Source organism: Danio rerio, chromosome 21, assembly GCF_049306965.1.
Source record: "Danio rerio strain Tuebingen ecotype United States chromosome 21, GRCz12tu, whole genome shotgun sequence".
Classification (NCBI taxonomy): Eukaryota; Metazoa; Chordata; class Actinopteri; order Cypriniformes; family Danionidae; genus Danio; species Danio rerio.
In genome coordinates, this window is record NC_133196.1 from 39,079,482 (window position 1) to 39,100,037 (window position 20,556).

Sequence of the window (20,556 nt, forward strand, 5' to 3'; positions counted from 1 at the left end):
TGAATCATACACATTACTCGTTTTTGATTGCAGCAATGATTACAGCACAACAGTTAAATATGGTGAATATAACTCCGGACACTGAATGCTTAGAATGAAATTTAAAAATGTACGTTCACAAATCCTGCCGTCCAGGTGCAGTTCGCTGTCAGAATGCAGTTGTTTTGCTTGTCGATGATCATCCATGCCTTGTACAGTTCTGCCTTCTTTCCTTGTCTTTGGCTAGGCGGAACCTCGTTTTTTAGCACTACATAGTTTTGAATCTGGTGATCATGGAACATTATTTCTTGCACATGACCACACAGAACTAAATTGTTGGCATACAAAAACTTGTAGGCCTTTAACTTCTCTCTTGTAAAATCACTTGGAGTTTCAAGGAGATGGTTGTATATTTGGGGCTGGATGCTTGGCCATTTTATTTTATCCTATATCCATTGGAAGGGTGTTATCGCAAATGGACCTGTCAGTTGAACGCTGCTCATTTTAACATTAATTTTGCAGAATAACTGTGCTTAGCTGTGTGAAACCCCTTCTAAATGTGATTTTTCCATAATAGGTCCCCTTTAAATCCCATAATCTGCATACATTATGTTGTCCATTGACTTCCCATGCTATAAATCTATTTCCCAATGCATGTCTTTTTCACTCCTTGCGATAGGAACTTATTTAATTTAAGGTTTTTAATAGAGTTCAGTGTTTGTTTTGCCTCCTGCCTTCAGGATGAAATTAATTGGAGGCGATAAATGCAGCGACCGGCCCTGATAATCTGTATGAAGATTAAGAGGAATCATTTCATTCACTCACTGGGGTCAATGGTTATTTACTCACTGGACGTTCTGTAACAGGGGTTTTCTCCATTATTTCAGCTTGGAGATCAAAATTAAAGATGTGGACATTTAATTACTTGGTTAAGTCGTGGTGAGTCCATTAGTTTCCTTCTAAGGACTTTTCAACCCATGGCACAAAGCTGTGGTTTCCAGTGAAGCCACAATAAATGTTACTTGTTTCGCATCTCTGGAGGTGGTTGTAGTTCAATAAAAAAATCAATAAAAAGTCAGAATTATTAGCCCCCCTGTTATTTCCCCCAATTTCTGTTTAACAGAGAGAATATTTTTGTCAACACATTTTTAAACATAATAGTTTTAATAACTCATTACTAATAATTGATTTCTTTTATCTTTGCTATGATGACAGTAAATAATATTTGACTAGATTTTTTTCAAGACACTTCTATACAGGTTAAAGTGACATTTAAAGGCTTAACTAGGTTAATTAGGTTAACTAGGCAGGTTAGGGTAATTAGGCAAGTTATTTTATAACAATGGTTTGTTCTGTAGACTATCGGAAAAAATATATAGCTTAAAGAAGCTAATAATTTTGTCCCTAAAATGGTGTTTAAAAAATAAAAAAACTGCTTTTATTCTAGCCGAAATAAAACAAATAAGACTTTTTCCCAGAAGAAAAAAATATTTATCATATTTATATAAATAATTATCAGACATACTGTAAGAATGTCCTTGCTCTATTAAACATCATTTAGGAAAAATAAAAAAGATTAAAAAAATGGGGCTAATAATTCTGACTTCAATAATAGGGGTGTGAAGAGATCTCGGGCTACAAGATCTCCTGAGACTAAATCCTGGCAAGATTTTTTTTGTTAATATATACAATTATATAAAAAAAAATTCCGTTCTTATATCGGCAAAATATTTTGCAGTGTTTGCATGTCCTTTACTGCAAATAATTAATAAAAACAGAAGTAAAATAACATTCATTACAAGATGATTCGAAAAAAGCACATAAATCATTTTGCATTGATTTTTTTTTTCCTTTAATTGAATAAAAGACTATTTTCCATTTATATATTTTATCATTGAAGACTTCTTAAAAATAGTGTAAAAATCTGGTGAGGCCCACTGCAATGTGACATAGGAGTGTGGTTTTCTCCGCCCACCATATTGATTGACAGGTGCCATGTTTCTATAATAACAAGTATGCACACAGAACATTTTGTTTGCAAATAAACTGGGATTAAAACATCTGTTCCAACTCTGTGATTTTTTTATAAGTTTAAAATGTTTTTAAAACAGAGTATGTTTGTAATAAAGACAGTAAAATTTATATGTAATTCTTAACTGCTATAATCACCACAGCCGTATGGTGTGTACTGCAAACGGCATATGTGTGAGACTCATCATTTCAGAAAGGCTTGAATAAACTCCACCAGAAATACATCAAATACTCACTTGATATTTTTGATAATGAGCTGTATTTCAGCTTCATCTGAGTCTGTCTCTGTCACTGACTGCTGTTTATCTGATGTAAGGCATGATGAGACGCTGACACGCACGTGGGAACAGTAGGCGAAGAGAAGCGGCTCATTTGCATTTAAAGCCACAGGCAGCAACATAGGCAGATTCTGGAGGCTACAATAAATGATCTGATTGATATTTTGAGCTGAAACTTTATAAACACATTCTGGAGACACCAAAGGCTTATCTTACAGCTTAAAAAATAGGTACCCTTTAAGTAAAAATGGTATTCCATGAAGATATTTTCTAAATTTCCAATCGTAAATATATCAAAACTTATTTTATGTTTAGTGATGTGCAAAGCCAAACTCTCAGATTCCAGGTTTTTGAATAGTTGTATTTCGACCTAATATTAAAGTATACATCAATGAATCCTCACAAATATGAAAATAATAAATAAAACATGGCATGCCAAGACCAGGTGTACCTTTTCACGATATTTCTTTTTATTTAAATAAAATCTGTAACATATTAACAAAACATACAAATATAATTTATATTAGAACTTGCTATAATGAAGTTGATTTTTCATAGTTATGATATTTTGATTACGAAAACCAATGCGTATCGTCACAGTTTAATAATACAGACTCTATACCAGTGAAATGCAAAGGAAGTATAATACAGTGGTAGCGTTGGAGCCTGACACAGTAAAGCTTTGCAGGTGCCAGGTCTCATATCCTTCAAAACAGTCTTTTTCACACTCTTGAATAAATAAAAGCAAACGTGGCGGCTTGAATCAATGTCACATCGACTGCACACAACAGGGCTAATCTGTCCTCGTGTTATTCAACAGCTGAAGCAGGCTTGCCATGAAGTAGGCAACAATCATGGAGCAGACAAGTTTTCAAAGATGTATATTTCCAAACCGTGTCACCCAGTCCATCCTTTAATGCTTAAAAACAGTGGAGAGTTTGGGAGTCGAGCACTGCGACGCATTGGCTCATTGGATAGTCCTGTAAATAGGATGAGACATTTCATTACTCTGACACTCTCCCTTGTCAGTCTTGATAACACCATGTGCGGTGGCTCTCCTGAAGCACCTCATCACCCTGTTGTTGTTCCCTTTTCTTTCAGGCTGAATGGTCCTTGCATTAAAATAGTCCCGTATAACTCTGAGGTACTTGAACTTTGCTTCATGGTCTCAGATTTTTGGAGTTTGAGCACTCATTTTTCTCATTTTTTTTGTTTGAGGTGATGTTTGGGGATTTTTAAAAGTTGTCCAGGTTGTATTCTGTTTCTCTTTGGAGTCTTCACTGTGCTTTGGTGTCTTTTGTTTTGTGTCTAAAAGAGTCTCTTATTGCCATCAGCACTGATGAAACCAGATGTCCTTCTACTTTATGATGCCATTCTGGAGTTCGGCCTCTGATTGAAAGAAAATAAAAAATAGTAAAACTTTAGTATTCATGTTTACTGTATACTGCATCATACAATAAGCAGAATCCCTCAAAGAATAGTTGGCTCCAAAATGAAAAGTTGTTAATAATATAATTAACCCCCAGCCATCTAATATACAGTTGAAGTCAGAATTATTAGCCCCCCTTTGATTTTTTTTTTTTCTTTTCGAAAAATTTCTCAAATGATGTTTAACAGAGCAAGGAAATTATCACAGTATGCCTAATAATGTTTTTTTCTTCTGGAGAAAGTCTTATTTGTTTTATTACGGCAATGTAAAAGCAGTTTTTAATTTTTTAAAATCCATTTTTAGGTCATTATCATTAGCCCCTTTAAGCTATATATATATTTTCGAGAGTCTACAAAACAAACCATCGTTATACAATAACTTGCCTAATGAAACTAACCTGCCTAGTTAACCTAATTAACCTAGTTAAGGCTTTAAGTATCACTTTAAGCTGTATAGAAGTGTCTTGAAAAATATTTAGTCAAATATTATTTACTGTCATCATGGCAAAGACAAATTAAATCAGTTATTAGAAATGAGTTATTAAAACTATTATGTTTCGAAATGTGTTTAAAAAGTCTACTCTCCATCAAACAGAAATTAGGGAACAAAAAAAACAAGGGGGCTAATAATTCAGGGTTGACTAACAATTCTGACTTCAACTGTATGTATATTTTACTAATATATACACTGGCCACTTTATTATTTACACCTGTCCGACTGGTTTTAACACAAATTTCTTATCAGCCAATCACATGGCAGCAACTCAATGCATTTAGGCAGGCAGACAAGGTCAAGACGATCTGCTGCAGTTCAAACCGAGCATCAGAATGGGGAAGAAAGGTGATTTAAGTGACTATGAACGTGGCATGGGTGTTGGAGCCAGACCGGCTGGTCTGAGTATTTCAGAAACTGCTGATCTACTGGGATTTTCACGCACAACCATCTCTAGGGTTTACAGAGAATGTTCTAAAAAAGAGGTAATGGCATCTCCCTTTGGTATGAGAATAGCAGTGTATCTGACAAGAACACCGTTAAGAGGATCATAAAGTCAGCTGAAAGGTCTGTTGGAGTCAAAATGACATCTATCGAGGAACTCTTTTAACGACGCTGTGTGTCTAGGGCAAATAGCATTTTAAGGCATCCAACCCACCCTGGCCATAGCTTCATGCCATCAGGCAGGCGTTACAGAAGTCTGAGGAGCAAATCAGTGCGGTTTTGTGATAGTTTTTATCCTGTCATTATAAGACTTTTGAATAATACCATTTCTTAAACACTATTGAAAGCTAGTGTGACATAATAAATCATTAAATAGTTAAACTAGCATAAATTGATAATATTACAACTATTATAACAAATGGTGAAATAGGTATTTAAGTTATTCTCTTTAGAGATTTTTTAAAATTGGGTTATATCTTAAATTATAAAATCTGATTTATTATGTTATGTTCATGTTATGTTTATTATGTTATTTATTTGTTATGTTCTCGTTGGATCTGGTGCAACGTAATTTCGTTCTGCATTACAATTTCATTGTGATGTTTTGAACAACAAAAATAAAGGAAACTGAAACTGAAGTTAATTTTTTGAGTGTATCGTAGTGAAGTAAACTATTCCACAAACTGCCAGTCTACTCAAAAAGCCCAGTGCATTTTGGAGAAAAAACAGAAAGAGATGTACTGCTTAAAATTGTCACATATTTCTAAGCCCAGATAGTCGCATTGTAAAAGGCTTCTTCCCTAATTGAAAACACAGATTCATGTCCCCAACTGACCAATCAATATACAGAAAAAGGCAGTTTACTTTCTTTGACAGGACAAATACATGTTACAGTCTGAAGGAAGAAAAAAAAATATTGTCTCCATTTTCCTGCACTCTCAAATGTGCCAGCTAGACAAGTCTTAGCCGGTGGAGGTATTACAGTTTGTCTCAATGATTGTGCCGCATGTTTGTGCTGTCACAACACATCCCTGAGAACACATCTCAATTTTCGATGACAACGGTTTTCTGTATTACAGCCCCGTGTTTCATTGATTCGGCCCTAAAATATGAATCTGTAGGGGCTCTTGCAGACCAGCAGTGGCTTGCAGGGAACAAATTGATTGTAAGATAAACTAAATCTTTGAGCCAAAGCAACTCTTTCTCCAATAAACTCTCATTTTTAGCATCTGCTGTTGATTTTATTTGAGATTCACGTATCATGTTGAATGCAAGCAGCTATATTAGAACAGAGGAATTTTAGCGTGCAGCTTTAAAGGGCACCTATGATGAAAATCATCTTTTTAAAGCTGTTTGGACAGAACTGTGTGTAGGTATAGTGTGTCCACAGTCATATTGGGGTGATATTAAAACAATAAGTATCTTTTTTTTTTATTTCCTGAAGTTAAAATAGGATCCAAATCCCTTTCATTTTGAGGCCGACCACAACTTGATGTTGGAGTGCGGTTTCCCCGCCCACCATATTAATTCGTCTCTGTAGTAACGCCTTTAATCATATCAACAAGACAGGGCGTGCACAAAGCAACTGGGAATAACAGATCTGTTCAGCTCTCTGTGATCATCAGTCATCATCAAATGTGATCAAGAATGAGTTTTACAAGTTTAAAACATTTTTAAAACAGTGCATGTTTGTAACATAACGGATATCTATACAGCAGTGGATATTATATTAATATATATATATATATATATATATTAGGGCTGTGCAATTAATCGAAAATCCGATTTCGATTTCGGCTTGTAACGATTATGAAAAGCCATTAATCGAGATAAACGATTATTCCATCACGTACCGCCCCCTTTCCAGTTGTACACGTGTGAAAACTCTTTGCCTCTGCAAAGCTCAGTTCCACGTGAAAATGACTAAAAGCATGTGCTGTAATGTAACTTTTGCAGCACGGGATGCGCATCATTCATATTTTTTAAAGCGCAAAAGAGCACGTGCTGTTGTGTGTGTGTGTGTATGCGCCGTGCTTAGCCTCGGACATGTAGCGTGTGTGTGTTTGCACGCGCGCCGCGCTAAGCCTCGGACAGCAGAGCACACACACATCTAACGCGATCTTAATGTGAGCGCTTTATGGTGAAATACATGCACACTTGTGTCAGAGCGCAGTGTTTAGTGATTATTCATATTAACCCTCATTTGTTTAATAAACAAACAAGTTGAGAATCAAAAGACACGAAAAAGAAAAACCTTATCTGAGCCGCACTATTCTTAAAGTGAGCGTGCCGTATTCCTGCTGCTGCCGACTGTTTTATCATTAATCAATAATAAAATCAAAAATACATTAAAGCACAGTTTAAACATAAAAGATTTAATAACTCATTTCTAGTAACTGATTTCTTTTATCTTTGCTATGATGACAGTACATTATATTTTACAAGATGTTTTTTAAGATACTAGTATTCTGCTCAAAGTGACATTCAAAGGCTTAATTAGGGTAAATAGACAAGTCATTGTATAACAGTAGTTTCTTCTGCAGAAAATCGAACATATATTGCTTAAAGGGGCTAATAATATCGAGCTATTAAAATAGGTTTAAAAATATTCAAACCTGCTTTTATTCTAGCTGAAACAAAACAAATAAGCCTTTCTCCAGAAGAAAAAAAAAATATTATAGGAAATACTGTGAAAAAACCCTCTGTTAAACATAATTTGGGAAATATTTATATATAAAAATAAATTCACATGGAGGACGAGTAATTTTGACTTCAACTGATAATCGTTTTGAATAATCGTGATCACAATTATGACCAAAATAATCGTGATTATGATTTTTCCCATAATCGAGCAGCCCTAATATACATACATACATACATACATACATATATATATATATATATATATATATATATATATATATATATACACAACAGTTCTGTCCGGTTCTCGAATCTGATTGGCTGCATCGCTAGGGCACTTCAGCTCATTTTGGAAGGGCACTTTCTATCCAAGACTAAAAAGGGCATGTGCACTGCACAGGTTGAGCCCTATGTGTGCACGTGCCTGGCTTGCTATAATACATAATAGGTAAAAAAACAAACAAACAAAAAAACATAAAAGCCTGAAGCTCTTTTTCTCCAATATGTCCTCACTTCTGGCCTCTGTTCTTGCTATTCTTTGAGATACACACCTTGTGTCTGTCCGGCAGAGGTGTGTGACTCGTGACTTTTTTGACCCCAGCAGTTCGATTAAAAAGAAGCTGCAGAAAACTTGTGCCTGGACTCCTCTCACAGCCACAGCGGTGTGTTGGACAGAAGTAGACGACACAAACATGGGCCCGGTGGAACTGTCCGACTGCCATGTCCTGCAAGAGAAGGATAGAAAAGTTTTCATTTAAAGATCCTGTAAGGCAGGGGCGTCAAACTCAAATTTGGCTAATAGTTTGACTGTAAAAAATTCTGACAAAAAGCTAGCCTTTTGTCGGTTTACAACTATGAAAAATGCAAGTGTTAAAGTCTGTCAGATAATGTTTGATTGTTGTTAAAGCTATTCAATGCATCAAACAGCTTTCAAAAATAGAGTGGAATGCTGGTTTAGTTCTGTGTAGAGCAAAAACTATTCTGATAAGTTCAAGAGCAAAATGTTAAATATGTACCTCTCCTAAAATTATTTATTTTGTTGTTGTTGTTGAAATATTGTTAAATCCAGTACAACAAAGACTTTTGGCTGGTTTACAACTATGAAAAACACACATGAACATTTAATTGTTGTTGAACCTATTCAATACATCAAACATGATGCAAAAATACAGTGGAATGCTGGTTTAGTTCTGCGTAGAGCAAAAATAGCTCGCATAATTTCAATATGGGCTGGTGGAACATTTTAATGAGTCATTTTTTGACTGGTTCAAATGTTTTGTTCAAAACTGATTCGTTTAGAAACAAAGCAAACGGTGAACTGAATCATGGACTCCATAAAAATGTTTTTTTCAGAAATGGGTTTTTGTATACGAAGAGGATTTTAAAAAGTTCAATATGTACCCTGTACCTCTAATTAAATTATTTCTTTTTTCTGTTGTTGTTGAACCATTGCTAAAAATCAATTCATTCACGATTATGCTTATAAAATGGGAGAATCTGCATTCTTGGTCTTGATTCAAACAGTTGCTTATAAAATTTATTTCTAAAAGATATTATGGTAGACTTTTTTCAAAAATGATAAGACATGTTCAAAAATAAGTAGTTATTTATTAAAGCCAAAAGTATTCGATTTTAAGATATCTATTGCTTCTTAAATAAAATAATGTAGCAAATACACTTTATTTAAATTTCTAAATAAACTAACATTTATGGTTATTTTATTTTAATGTTACAATCATCAACTTTCAATCACAATCACAAACATTTTTTCTGGATTCTGCATGCAATGATGTGCATGCCATGAGGTGCCGTTGTCAAGAGATTTATTTTTTACTCCACTAATTTGTTGCTGGAAAATTAATTTGGGGATGAAGCTTATGGTAAGTCTTAATTTTCTGCTGAAATGTTCACCTATTATCCTTCGGGCAAGCTAATATAGATGTCAAAACTATAATTTGTCCCATGTTAATACGAGGGATTCTGCGAAAATGAAACACCTTTGAGTTTCGAGAAAAACACTCTTGCTCTCAATTCATTCTATGGGCATCTTCCTGTTTCATGGCTTTAGTAGTTTATTGCTCTGTAACACCCAGAACAAGCTTTTGGGCGTTCTATTATAACAGTCATTTATGATTATTATTATTATTATTATTATTATTATGATATTTTTTTAAACATTTGGCCTTTATTTAAGAAAAGCCCCCAGTTTCTAATTTCCACATCTGTTATTGAATCATCATAAGATTAAATGTGTATAATATGTTTATAAATTACGTTTATGTAGTGATCAAAATTCAACATTGAAACTTAATTTGATATTAATTTGTTTAAATGTGTATCTTAAAGGGATTGTTCACACAACAATGCACTGTAAAAAATGCTCTTTTCCACACAACTCTCTTTATGTTGTAAGACAGTGGTTTCCAAACTTTTTGCTGTGTGCACCCCTTTCTAATATTTGACACCTGTCAAGCACCCCTTTCTCTGATTAAACTCCAGATTTTTAACTACAATAACTAAATACACATATATTCTGTATACGTGGTTAAAATAATAAAATATGTGAATTTAGGGAAAGAGCTTTAATGAAGTTGACTATTTTCACAGCGTCTTTAAGGACCAACAAAAGTTCATCTGGTTTCTACTAAATTTCTACTGCTCCTTTGTGCTTTTGTTTTTCTTCTTCTGCAGTTCCTCCAATTTTCCTTGAAAAAAACATACAGGCATGTCTTGTACTGTAAGTGGCTGTGTTTTGTTTTATAAGTGCTGGACCATATATGAAGGCTTAAGACTGCTATTAGCTAATACCTCCCCACAGACTACACACTGCGGATTTGTATTTTCTGCATCTCCAATTCATGTAAACTCAAAACCAATGTAACTGTTGCTATATTTTCGTTTCGTATTTGACATTTTTTCACTCTAGCGGAGGCCTAATTCTCTTCATCAGTACATCTCTGCTGGATTTCTCTGTTCCCGCCTGCCTTTCTTCACCTCGTTCGTTATCCTCCTAGTCCATATATTTAAGACCGCTGCACATCTCCATAGAAAGAGGCCGATGTAAATGGTTCATCCCTACTGTCATTTGACTTCTTTGAAGTGCCAGTTTTTAACCTGGTGTCCATTTTGATGAATATAGTAAGCAAAAAAAAAAAAAAATTATAAATGTACTTTCACTTAGCACCTAATGGGAAATGGTGGGGCTATTGTGACGCAGATGTGAAACCAAGAGATGAGTGAGATTTTTTTCATTCTCAGTGAGTTTCTTCTCTCAAAAATATGACACATGAAGTTTACCCAAGATAGATGCATGAAAATAATAAAAGGTAAATTTTTCCACCATTTCAAACATTCTCTCGCGCACCCCTGGTCAGACTGCGCACCCCAGTTTGGGAACCGCTGTTTTAAGGGATTAAATATAGGAAACGTAAATCGATTAAGTTAACCTAATTGTTTTTACAAATTTAGGTAGATTAATCATAAAACAAATAAGCTGTGCCCCCCAAAAAACTCAAGAATTGTGTTGATTCAGCTTATGTAGTCAATTGGTAACAGCAACTAGAATTTTTCAAACATAGTTTGATTTGTGTTCAAAAAATGAATGAAACCCATAAAGGTTTAAAACCACATGAGAGAGTGAAAAATGATGAGTTAATTCAAAGTTTTGGTTGAACTAATCCTGTAAAATCAGTCTTATTTGGACATCAAATCATGTTGGATGACTTCAGATGCAAAATAACCTTTTTAGTTAGCCGTTTTTATCACTGTCCTGGGGCCTCATGTATCAACGCTGCGTACGCACAAAAACTTTGCGTACGCCAGGTTTCACGCTCAGAATCGCTCACGTTTGGATTTACTAACAATGAACTGAACGTGGGAATGTGCGCAACTTCACGGCAGCTTTCTGGCAGGCGTACGCACATTATTTGTGTGTGTCTGTTATATTTCCATTGGCGACTCCTAGAGGCAGTTGTGTTAAATTGCTCTCTACAAAGTGTCTGAGCCTTGCAATGGCAGTTGTATGAGGCGGGTTCAGCAGGTATATAAGGTTTCCATACCATACAGTTGACCAGCTAAACATTAAAGCACAATTTGCAGCGGTCGCCTGTTTTCCCAATGTAATCTGAGCAATCTACCGCACGCACATTGCTATAAAGACACTATCTGAAGATGAATTTGCATGCGTGAATCAGTAACATTTCCATTCAATATTATTATATCTGTAAAATGTTGCTGCACCCTGAACAGACTCAGTGGCGCGCTCGTAAGACACATGTGAACATATTTTGACACGTTCGAGCATGAACTCGGCTCGAATCCAGCGTCTGATGAACTCTTTCTTCTTTTTTCCCCCGCTACATATCAGATTTTGCCTACTATTTATCACGAGAAAGACTAGTAGGAATCATCAATAAGTTTGTGCATCATATTTTATTTGCACATTTATTGAATGGAAATGTTTCTGATTCACGCATGCAAATTCATCTTCAGATAGTGTCTTTATAGCAATGTGCGTGCAGTAGATCGCTCAGATTACATTGGGAAAACAGGCGACCGCTGCAAATTGTGCTTTAATGTTTAGCTGGTCAACTGTATGGTATGGAAATCTTACATACCTATCTGAAGATGAATTTGCATGCGTGAATCAGAAACATTTCCATTCAATAAATGTGCAAATAAAATATGATGCTTATTGATATGAACTTATTAATGATTCCTACTTGTCTTTCTCGTGATAAATAGTTGACAAAATCTGATATGTAGCGGGGGAAAAAACAAGAAAGAGTTCATCAGACGCTGGATTCGAGCCGAGTTCATGCTCGAACGTATCAATTCCTGAACACATGGGTCTTACGAGTAGCGCCACTGTGACTGTTATTCATCCTGTAACATTTTACAGATATAAACCACAATATTTCTTTTTTCAATGCACTCAGTGCGATGTTCAGACCCAACTGTGTTAACCGCATCAGCTAAACTCTCCCGCTCTATTTATTTCTTTTATTGTTAATTCCGGAGAACAAACTTGCAAATAACATCGCTTTTCTCCGGTCTACCTCTGAAAGCACCTCCAATTCACATTCTGTTCAAAGTTTCTCTTTTTGCTTGCTTTTGCCATTGCTTTTTCGTTGGGTTTTTCCATTAGCATAGTCATTAGCATATTCATACGGGGGAGGAGTCAGGGAGGGGTTTTGTGCTCGTGCATGTTGCGCTCAGTTTCACGTTCATTCAGATGTACAAAAGAATATGCGTGAGATTCGGCGTACGCAGTGTTTCATACATCTGAAATTTTTTCTGCGTATGCACATTTACAGCTTTGTGCGTACGCAATGTTTTAGTAAGATTTCCACGCAAGTCTTCGTAAATGAGGCCCCAGGTCTTTGTTTCAGTAATTTAAATTCAATGGTTCACATGGGCAACAATACTTTAGTACGATTAGGACAATACTTTGATTAAGAGTCACCATGTACTATAAACAGCGTTTTTTGATTACCTTAATCCGACTAAAGTCATAACTGAACTAAACTGAAATGGAATTAAGACGTGGAGTATACAAATATTAGTGGTGTTATTGAGATAAACACTGTAATCAAACTATTACCGTCATGTAGAGCTTTTCGCTGCATTTTGTGACAAGCTTAAACGGCTGTCAGTTAAGGTCGCGCGCGCACACATATACTCACACTTACATCACAAAATGCAAAGGTTTTTTTTTTCCTTTCCATTCAGCTTTCTATTAAAACAACTCTCTTCCACCAGTCCTTACTTTATATTGGCATCTATTACCCCAGTGTGTCATGGGAGCGCGAATGATATGTTCATGACTGAAAGTGAAACTTAAAACGAACCGCAGTAAAAAAAAAAAAAAATTAAGAATAAAACACCCCAAATTGGATTTGAATAGTAAAAGTGAATAGCCTGGTGACGCAACATTTGAAAAGCACTTCAGGTAACACCCTTATTATATGCACTCTTAATAAGGCAAATAACTGATGTCCATGTAAACATAGTCAGTAGTGTCTTCAAAGTGAAAGATCCAGAAGGGCATCCTGCTTATTTGATTCAGAGTGGCACTTTTTTGTCTGACGCTCACTTGTTCGACTTTTATTTATTTATCGTCAGTCATTTTAAAAAGCCCCCGCTCCATTTTATGTGTGTATATTTTACTGGAGCGCATTAAATCTACAGGTGCCTGATAGTTAGCTGTGGACCTGACTTTAATCAAATTCCCTCTAGTGAACGCATAAAAATCGTCATCATAACGAGTGCACGCCTCAATGTCTCGCACCCTCCTTAGTTTCAAAACCCCTGCCCTAGACGATCTTAATCCAGCATCTCTTGTCGTGAATTCGACTTCTTATCAATTAGAAATTATCAGACAGGAGGTTTTGAATATCAGAAAATAGACTTTATTCTCCATAATAAAGCCGAGAAAGAGCAGAGCAGACCCCAGAGCATTCTGAAGTCTCTCCTGGACACTTCCTATCTCTGGTTCTCTCTTTCCAAAGTCTCTCCTGCTCCTTCTAAAGTTTCTGTGTGTTTCCAAAATCTTTATTCAAGTTTTTTGACACACCCCTAGGTGTCTCTTTTTAAACTCTTGACCATTTTTGAATAGGTTTTCTAGTCTAAGGGGTATTGCGATTCTTGGCTCTCAGCCCGCTAGCTCATGTCAACAGAGATGTTACAGGTCTATGTCAGCAAAGTATAGATGCAACTTATGCAAAGGAACTACAGTGTAAGTGTTTACATACATTGTCATGATAGGATAATAACTTTATAATATGTTACTCATTCTAACTTCTGACACATACAGCTTCATACAAGTATTTAACATGTATAATCAGTGCTTATACTCATCTTACACAGTATTTTTAACACATGCTGGCATGTTTGCTGCAAACACTACATACATTTTGTGAAGAAAAATGATTCTGCCAATGGAGAGAAGCAAAGGTGCACAAGTCTTCACATTGTTTTACATATGTTGCTCAGCAATATAGACACCTCCAAATGGTGTTAAATGTGTCACATACTGTATTTATAAGGTATAAATCACCCCAAAAGGTAATTTCTGTCTTTATGTGGGCCGCGAAATCAGCTGTTAAGCTGGATTTATACTTTCGCCTGGCGGTGCATTGTGCACCTCCGCTGACTGTGCATGCACCTCATGAAATGGACAAGGCTTTTATACTTGCTGCGTTCGCTGTTGTGATATTCATTAAAACAACAGGGGGCGGTCAAAAGAAACTGACTGTAAAGTCAGACGGATATAACAGAGAAGTAGAACGTTTCCGGAACTACGTCATATTCAATTCAATTCAACACAGGAAGAACATGCAAACTCATTCGAATGAGTTTGAATGAGTTGAGATGACAGTGCTAACCACTGAGCCACCGCACCACCCACTTCCAATTCATGCAGACTTTAATAAAGCGCTAAACACTTATCCTATACACTAATGCAGTGTTAATGGCTGGTATAAAGTGTATTTCTTTACCTTAACAGCACATGCTGCAGTGGTGGTCTGGCTCCAGCAGCCTGCAGTGTATAATGATACACCTCCACATCCTTATCCAGAGTCTCCACCACTTCGCTGTGCGTCAGGTCTCTTTGCCACTGACTCTGTTCTCTTAAAATGCGCTGGAAAACCTCCTGCTGCGGAGCGTCCACTTCAGTTGTTCCTCTCCACAGCCGCAGAGGGTAGCCATCATCCACCTTTAGCAATGACATCACAGCCAAGTCAAACATCTTTGGCATGACGTCATCATTTATGCAGATAATATTTATTCCCTTTTTTAAAAAGCCAAGAGAGCTTAACACGCTGCAACTTGAGAAAAAAACATGCAAATAGAAAAAACCCCAGCAAATTAAAAACATCTTCATCGTTTTGACAGCACATTTGATATAAATACGCGTGTGGTTCTGGTCTTAAAAAGCAGGCGTGTTTTGGCATGTTGCTATTTTGAGAAACTGTAATAGTCTGTTCTTTAGACCAGAACAAAGCTGGTCTAAAGTCCAGCGCAGAATGTGCCTCGCTTACACACTGCTTAACACACTCAAGATGTAGAGCAATAAGCAAATATCTTTACATATGAAAAATAATTAAAATATTAAGGATATATAGGATATAAATAGAAAGGATTAAAATATTACAAAAAACATTCTTTTCTAGCCTACATAAATTTAAAAAACCACTGCCTTGAATTCTTCTTCATCTCAGGAGGCTTTTTCAGTTCATTCAACTTGCTTTTGTATAATGTTATCATTATTAGCAGTATTATTTATTAAATCCATATTTATATATATTTTTTTATTAAAAACAAGCTTAGATTTGCCCACCTGTCAGGTTTCAGACCATATGGGGCACAGCATGTGTATTAGGATATAACTCAGTTTTTTGAACACACTTTGTTATTATTGTTCATTTATTTGTTTGCTGGAAATTACAACTGAATTTAGAAATAGTTTTGAAACAAATCTTTGCGCTTAACAAACTAAATTAATTGTTTATAGGCTAATTGATGTCTGTGCATACAAGGTTTCCCTATCCACGAGAGCAAAAGTGAAAGTGAATAATGAGATGCCTTATATCTCATTCTTGTGCTGCAGATGCTCTGTTGAACTGATTTCTTGCTAGTGAAATGCTCAGTTTTTCCACTTACACTTATTTTTTTCTAAAATAAATAACTATAACTAATAAAATAACTATAGATAAATTAGTCTTATAACTAATAAAACTGATTAAAATTCTTCTATGTTGTCGCTGATTTCCATTTACATTGTGTTGTGTACTACTAGGCCACAACTACAGTGCTCTGGGTTTCTAAAGTTTTGATGTTAGGAAATAAAACAAACCTTTTTAACTGCCACATCCACATGGTCCGAGCTTAAACAGGATGTCCAGCCTTTAGACTTATCTCTGGCCTCTCTCAGGAGTTTTTGAGTAAGTAGAAATAGCCTGGCTCGGTCTGGAAGTTCATTTTCTCCAGAGTGGGATACAGAACTCAGGACTGCATCGTTTTGCTGTGAATCTTCCGTAAAGCTGCCTGCTCCATGGGTTTCCCAGTATTTCGGTATCTGTATTGAGGACATGTACGATTGTTATATGTTTCATATATGCAATATACATATAATTTCGTTTGTTAAGTTGTATTGTAAATGCAATATTATTTCTAACATCATCATTTTGGATTGTTATTTCATATTATATATTTAGTGTCCAATTAACAACTTCTTATTAATGTTTAAATTTAATGCACTACAGTGCATCCGGAAAGTATTCATAGTGCTTCACCTTTTCCAAATTTTTTTTAAAATATTACAGCCTCATTCCAAAATGGATTAAAGTCATTTATTTCCTAAAAATTCTATACACAATACTCCATAATGACAATGTGAAAACAGATTTTTTGAAATTCAGCAGCAATTACAGCTTCAAGTCTTTTTGAATATGGTGCCACAAGCTTGGCACACATGTCTTTGAGAATTTTTGCCCATTCCTCTTTGCAGTACCTCTCAAGCTCTATCAGGTTGGATGGGAAGCAATGGTGTACAGCCATTTTCAGATCTCTCCAGAAATGTTCAATAGGGTTTAGGTTTGGGCTCTGGCTGGGCCACTGAAGAACATTCACTGAGTTGTTGTGAAGCTATATATCTATTGATATTTGGCGGTTTGCTTTGGGTCATTGTCCTGCTGGAAGATGAACCGTCGCCCCAGTCTGAGTTCAAGAGTACTCTGAAGGAGGTTTCCATTTAGGATGTCTCTGTACAAAGCTGCATTCATCTTTCCCTCTATCATGACTGCAGAAATTGAATTTTTTTTTGTACCTTCCCCAGCCTTGTGCCTTGAGACAATCCTGTCTCAGAGATATACAGACAATTCCTTTGTCTTCTTGCTTGATTTGTGCTTTGACATGCACTGTTAACCCTAGGACCTTATATAGACAGGTGTATGCCTTTTCAAATCATGTCCAATCAACTGAATTTACCACAGGTGAACTCGTTATTACTTATATACTTATTTACATGTGATTTTTCAGGTTTTTTCATTTTAATAAATTTGCAACAGTTTCAAAAAATCTTTTTTTCACATTGTCATTATGGGGTATTGTGTGTAGCATTTTGAAGAAATAAATGAATTTAATCCATTTTGAAATAAGCCTGTAACATAAAAAAAGTGGGAAAAATGAAGCGATATGAATACTTTCCAGATGCATACGTGTATGTTTCACGGGTATATATTTGGAATCTGAGGACAAAATAAATAAATAAATAAATAAATAAAATAAAAATAAATTGCCTTTGAAGATGTACAAATTAGAAACAAACGAAGTCAATCATTTTGACCCATACAATGCATTTTAGCTAATGCCCATGATATACCAGTGCAATTTCAGAATTGAGGTTTAAACTTGTGGTCCAAGATGACAAATTAATTTATTAAGCTGGGATGTTCATTTTTACAGCCATTTGTAGACTTTCCTATTACCCTTTTTAAAACCCCTGGATTGGAATGTTTTTTTTTTTTCCTTTTCTTTTTTCGCATTATAACACCTGGAATGAGGGAAAATATATTGTTCATCAGAGGTCTACAGCACATTTAGATTGCATGCATATGTGATGATCATGGATATTAGTACTAATTAGTATTAGTAATATGTACCTGGAAAAGGCGAGAGCATTCAGTAACCATATGTGACAGTCCCTGTGTTGCAGCCAGATTCTCACTTAGATCCCTCTGGTCTGGCCTTCCCAGGCTGTATTTCCGTTGTCTAGACCTGTGTTCAAAAGCAGAAAATGGTACAAATTTGAGACATTATGCACACAACGTTGAATTCATTCAAATGTCTAACCCTTTCTCCAATTTATACACTGAAAAATTCCCAGAATTTCACAAGTTACTGTAATTTCTCACAGTAAATGACATTAGTCTTACTTCACAGGATTTAACCGTGAAATTCACAGTAATATGTCGTATTCAAAACATTATTGTGAAATTAAGGCAGGCAGCACGATTACAGTAAATTACTGTATAAAGGACTATATCTTAGTTATAGGAAATCAAAGTCTGTATTTAATTCAACATAGAAATTAATACACATGAACTTTTATTGTATATACAGTGGAAGTCAGAATTATTAAAACCCCTGAATTATTAGTCCCCCTGTTTATTTTTCCCCCTAATTTCTGTTTAACGGAGAGAAGATTTTTTCAACACATTTATAAACATAATAGTTTTAATAACTCATTTAATAACTGATTTATTTTATCTTTGCCATGATGACAGTAAATAATATTTGACTATATTTTTCAAGATACTTCTATACAGCTTAAAGTGACATTTAAAGGCTTAACTAGGTTATTTAGGTTATTGCAGGTTAGTTTAATTAGGCAAGTTATTGTATAATGATGGTTTGTTGTCGACAATCAAAAAATATAGCTCAAAGGGGCTAATAATTTTGACCCTAAAATGGTTTAAAAAAATTAAAACTGCTTTTATTCTAGCTGAAATAAAACAGATAACAGTTTCCCCAGAAGAAAAATTTTAGCAGGCACATTGTGAAAATGTTCTTGCAATGTTAAACATCATTTGAGAAAAATTTCAAAAGCGGTTTAATGATTCTGATTTCAACTGTAGTCATGTTTTTGGTTTTTTTTGCATCTGTATTTACATTTAGAAACCCTTGCAGAATCTCAAAAATAATAACAATAATGTAAAATTATTGATAGTTTTTCGATAGTTTTATTAACTTTATTAAAATCTCTGAATAACATATAAGTTTTTTTTTTTGGGGGGGGGGGGGTTGTAAAAAGTAAACCCCTTGGTTTACTTGTTTTTTTTTTTTTAAGTTTACTTATACTACTTATACTAACATAACTAACAAATGGGAATAGTCATGTCCTTCATGTTTTTTTTTTGGTACAAACCTAAATTACATTGTAAAAAAAGTGCCTGGTTCCACACAATCAATTTGTGTTGGGACAACATGAAGGAATTAAGTTAACTTATTAGCTTTTACAAATTTAAGTGGACTGAACATAAAACAACTGAGATGTCCCAGCTCAAAGTTGTTTCAGCTCATTTTAAATAAGTGAACAAACAACAAATGCAATTTTTGGAGTATTACTTAAATAACTTGTTGCCTTATAAATATATCTGTATATCTATTTTATTTTTTGGCTACACTGCAAAAACGTTTACTATGATCTACTATCTGTTTTAGTAAGCTGGTAATGCTGTTTGTGGAGTTGTTTAATGATCCTCTGCTGAGATTTTGACACATTTAATGTCCTTTAATTCAGTTGATTTCATCTAATAGTGTAACTGTAGTCAGTTGTAGTTTTGAACCAGTGTAAAATGTGAAGAATATGGTAAATAAATACAGTAAAATGTTAACTTCCATTGTCCTGATATTGGGACACTTACGTTTGCTTTACTATATCACAATTAAATATAATCTAATCTAATCATGACAAACTAAATATAGCTGAAAAGTCTTCTGAACACATAATTTGTCGCTGTTTTTAGTTTTTTTGTTATATAAGAAGAGTAAGAGTTCAAAATTCATTAACTGTCACCCTTCTACCTGTGGGACCATTTGTGATTATGTTTTTAAACTATAATAATATAGAAAACCATCGTTTAAAACCTGAACATTTCTAGTTTCCATATCTGGTGATTGATTTTCGATAAAAACTACTGAAAAATTGTTAATTACTAATTTGCAACAAGGATACACATAATTGTAAAGCATTACTTTGCTACAGCAATCCACTTGTAAATCTTTTAGAAGCTAAATTCAAGTCAAATACCACCAAAATGCCCATACTACTTCAAAATCTGATGTCTACTGTAAAAATATTGTCAAAAGTATAAATAAAATTGCTATATATTCTACAAAACATACACAGAAATAGAGGGCACCCTTGTATGGTCACATATGGAAACTGAATGTCAGCTGGTGGTCATGTCTGGTACTGCAGCCGAACAATTATTGAAAGCAAATTTATAATTTTTTTTTTTTAAATGTCAACTTTAAATTTGGTATACGAAATATTAATATATTTAGATTTTATTATTTTCTCACCAATGTCTTCTGCTATATCCCTTTTTTGTCAAGTGACAGTATTTACCTTTTAAAAAAACTGATTCATTCATGATATTTAAATGATCTAGAGGCCCTAGTTTGCTTTTTTGTAGCTCAACAATTCAACAAATAAAAGATTATGTATATTAGAAAATACAATCTCTGTTAAGG

At 34.8% G+C, this 20,556-nt stretch overlaps 1 protein-coding gene across 5 annotated transcripts in view; it reads right to left on the reverse strand.

Moving 5' to 3' along the window:
* Nucleotides 1–2,738: 2,738 nt before the first annotated feature.
* The window catches only part of si:dkeyp-23e4.3, a 146,054-nt gene continuing 128,236 nt past the window's right edge, over nt 2,739–20,556 (reverse strand). For 3 of the 5 annotated variants that reach the window (XR_012396838.1, XM_005161428.6, XM_689526.9), the window contains exons 10-14: nt 17,961–18,075; nt 16,154–16,375; nt 14,796–15,013; nt 7,848–8,021; nt 2,739–3,677 (exon numbers count right to left, since the gene is read on the reverse strand). Coding sequence is in view for 2 of the 5 variants with exons in the window: in XM_005161428.6 (XP_005161485.2) it covers nt 3,566–3,677; nt 7,848–8,021; nt 14,796–15,013; nt 16,154–16,375; nt 17,961–18,075 (841 nt within the window). In the remaining 3 variants the exon portion in view is untranslated. Of the gene's footprint in view, nt 3,678–7,847; nt 9,892–12,968; nt 15,089–16,107; nt 16,376–17,960; nt 18,076–20,556 lie in introns of those variants that run through there. The other 2 variants (XR_012396837.1, XR_012396836.1) reach the window with 2 other exon arrangements.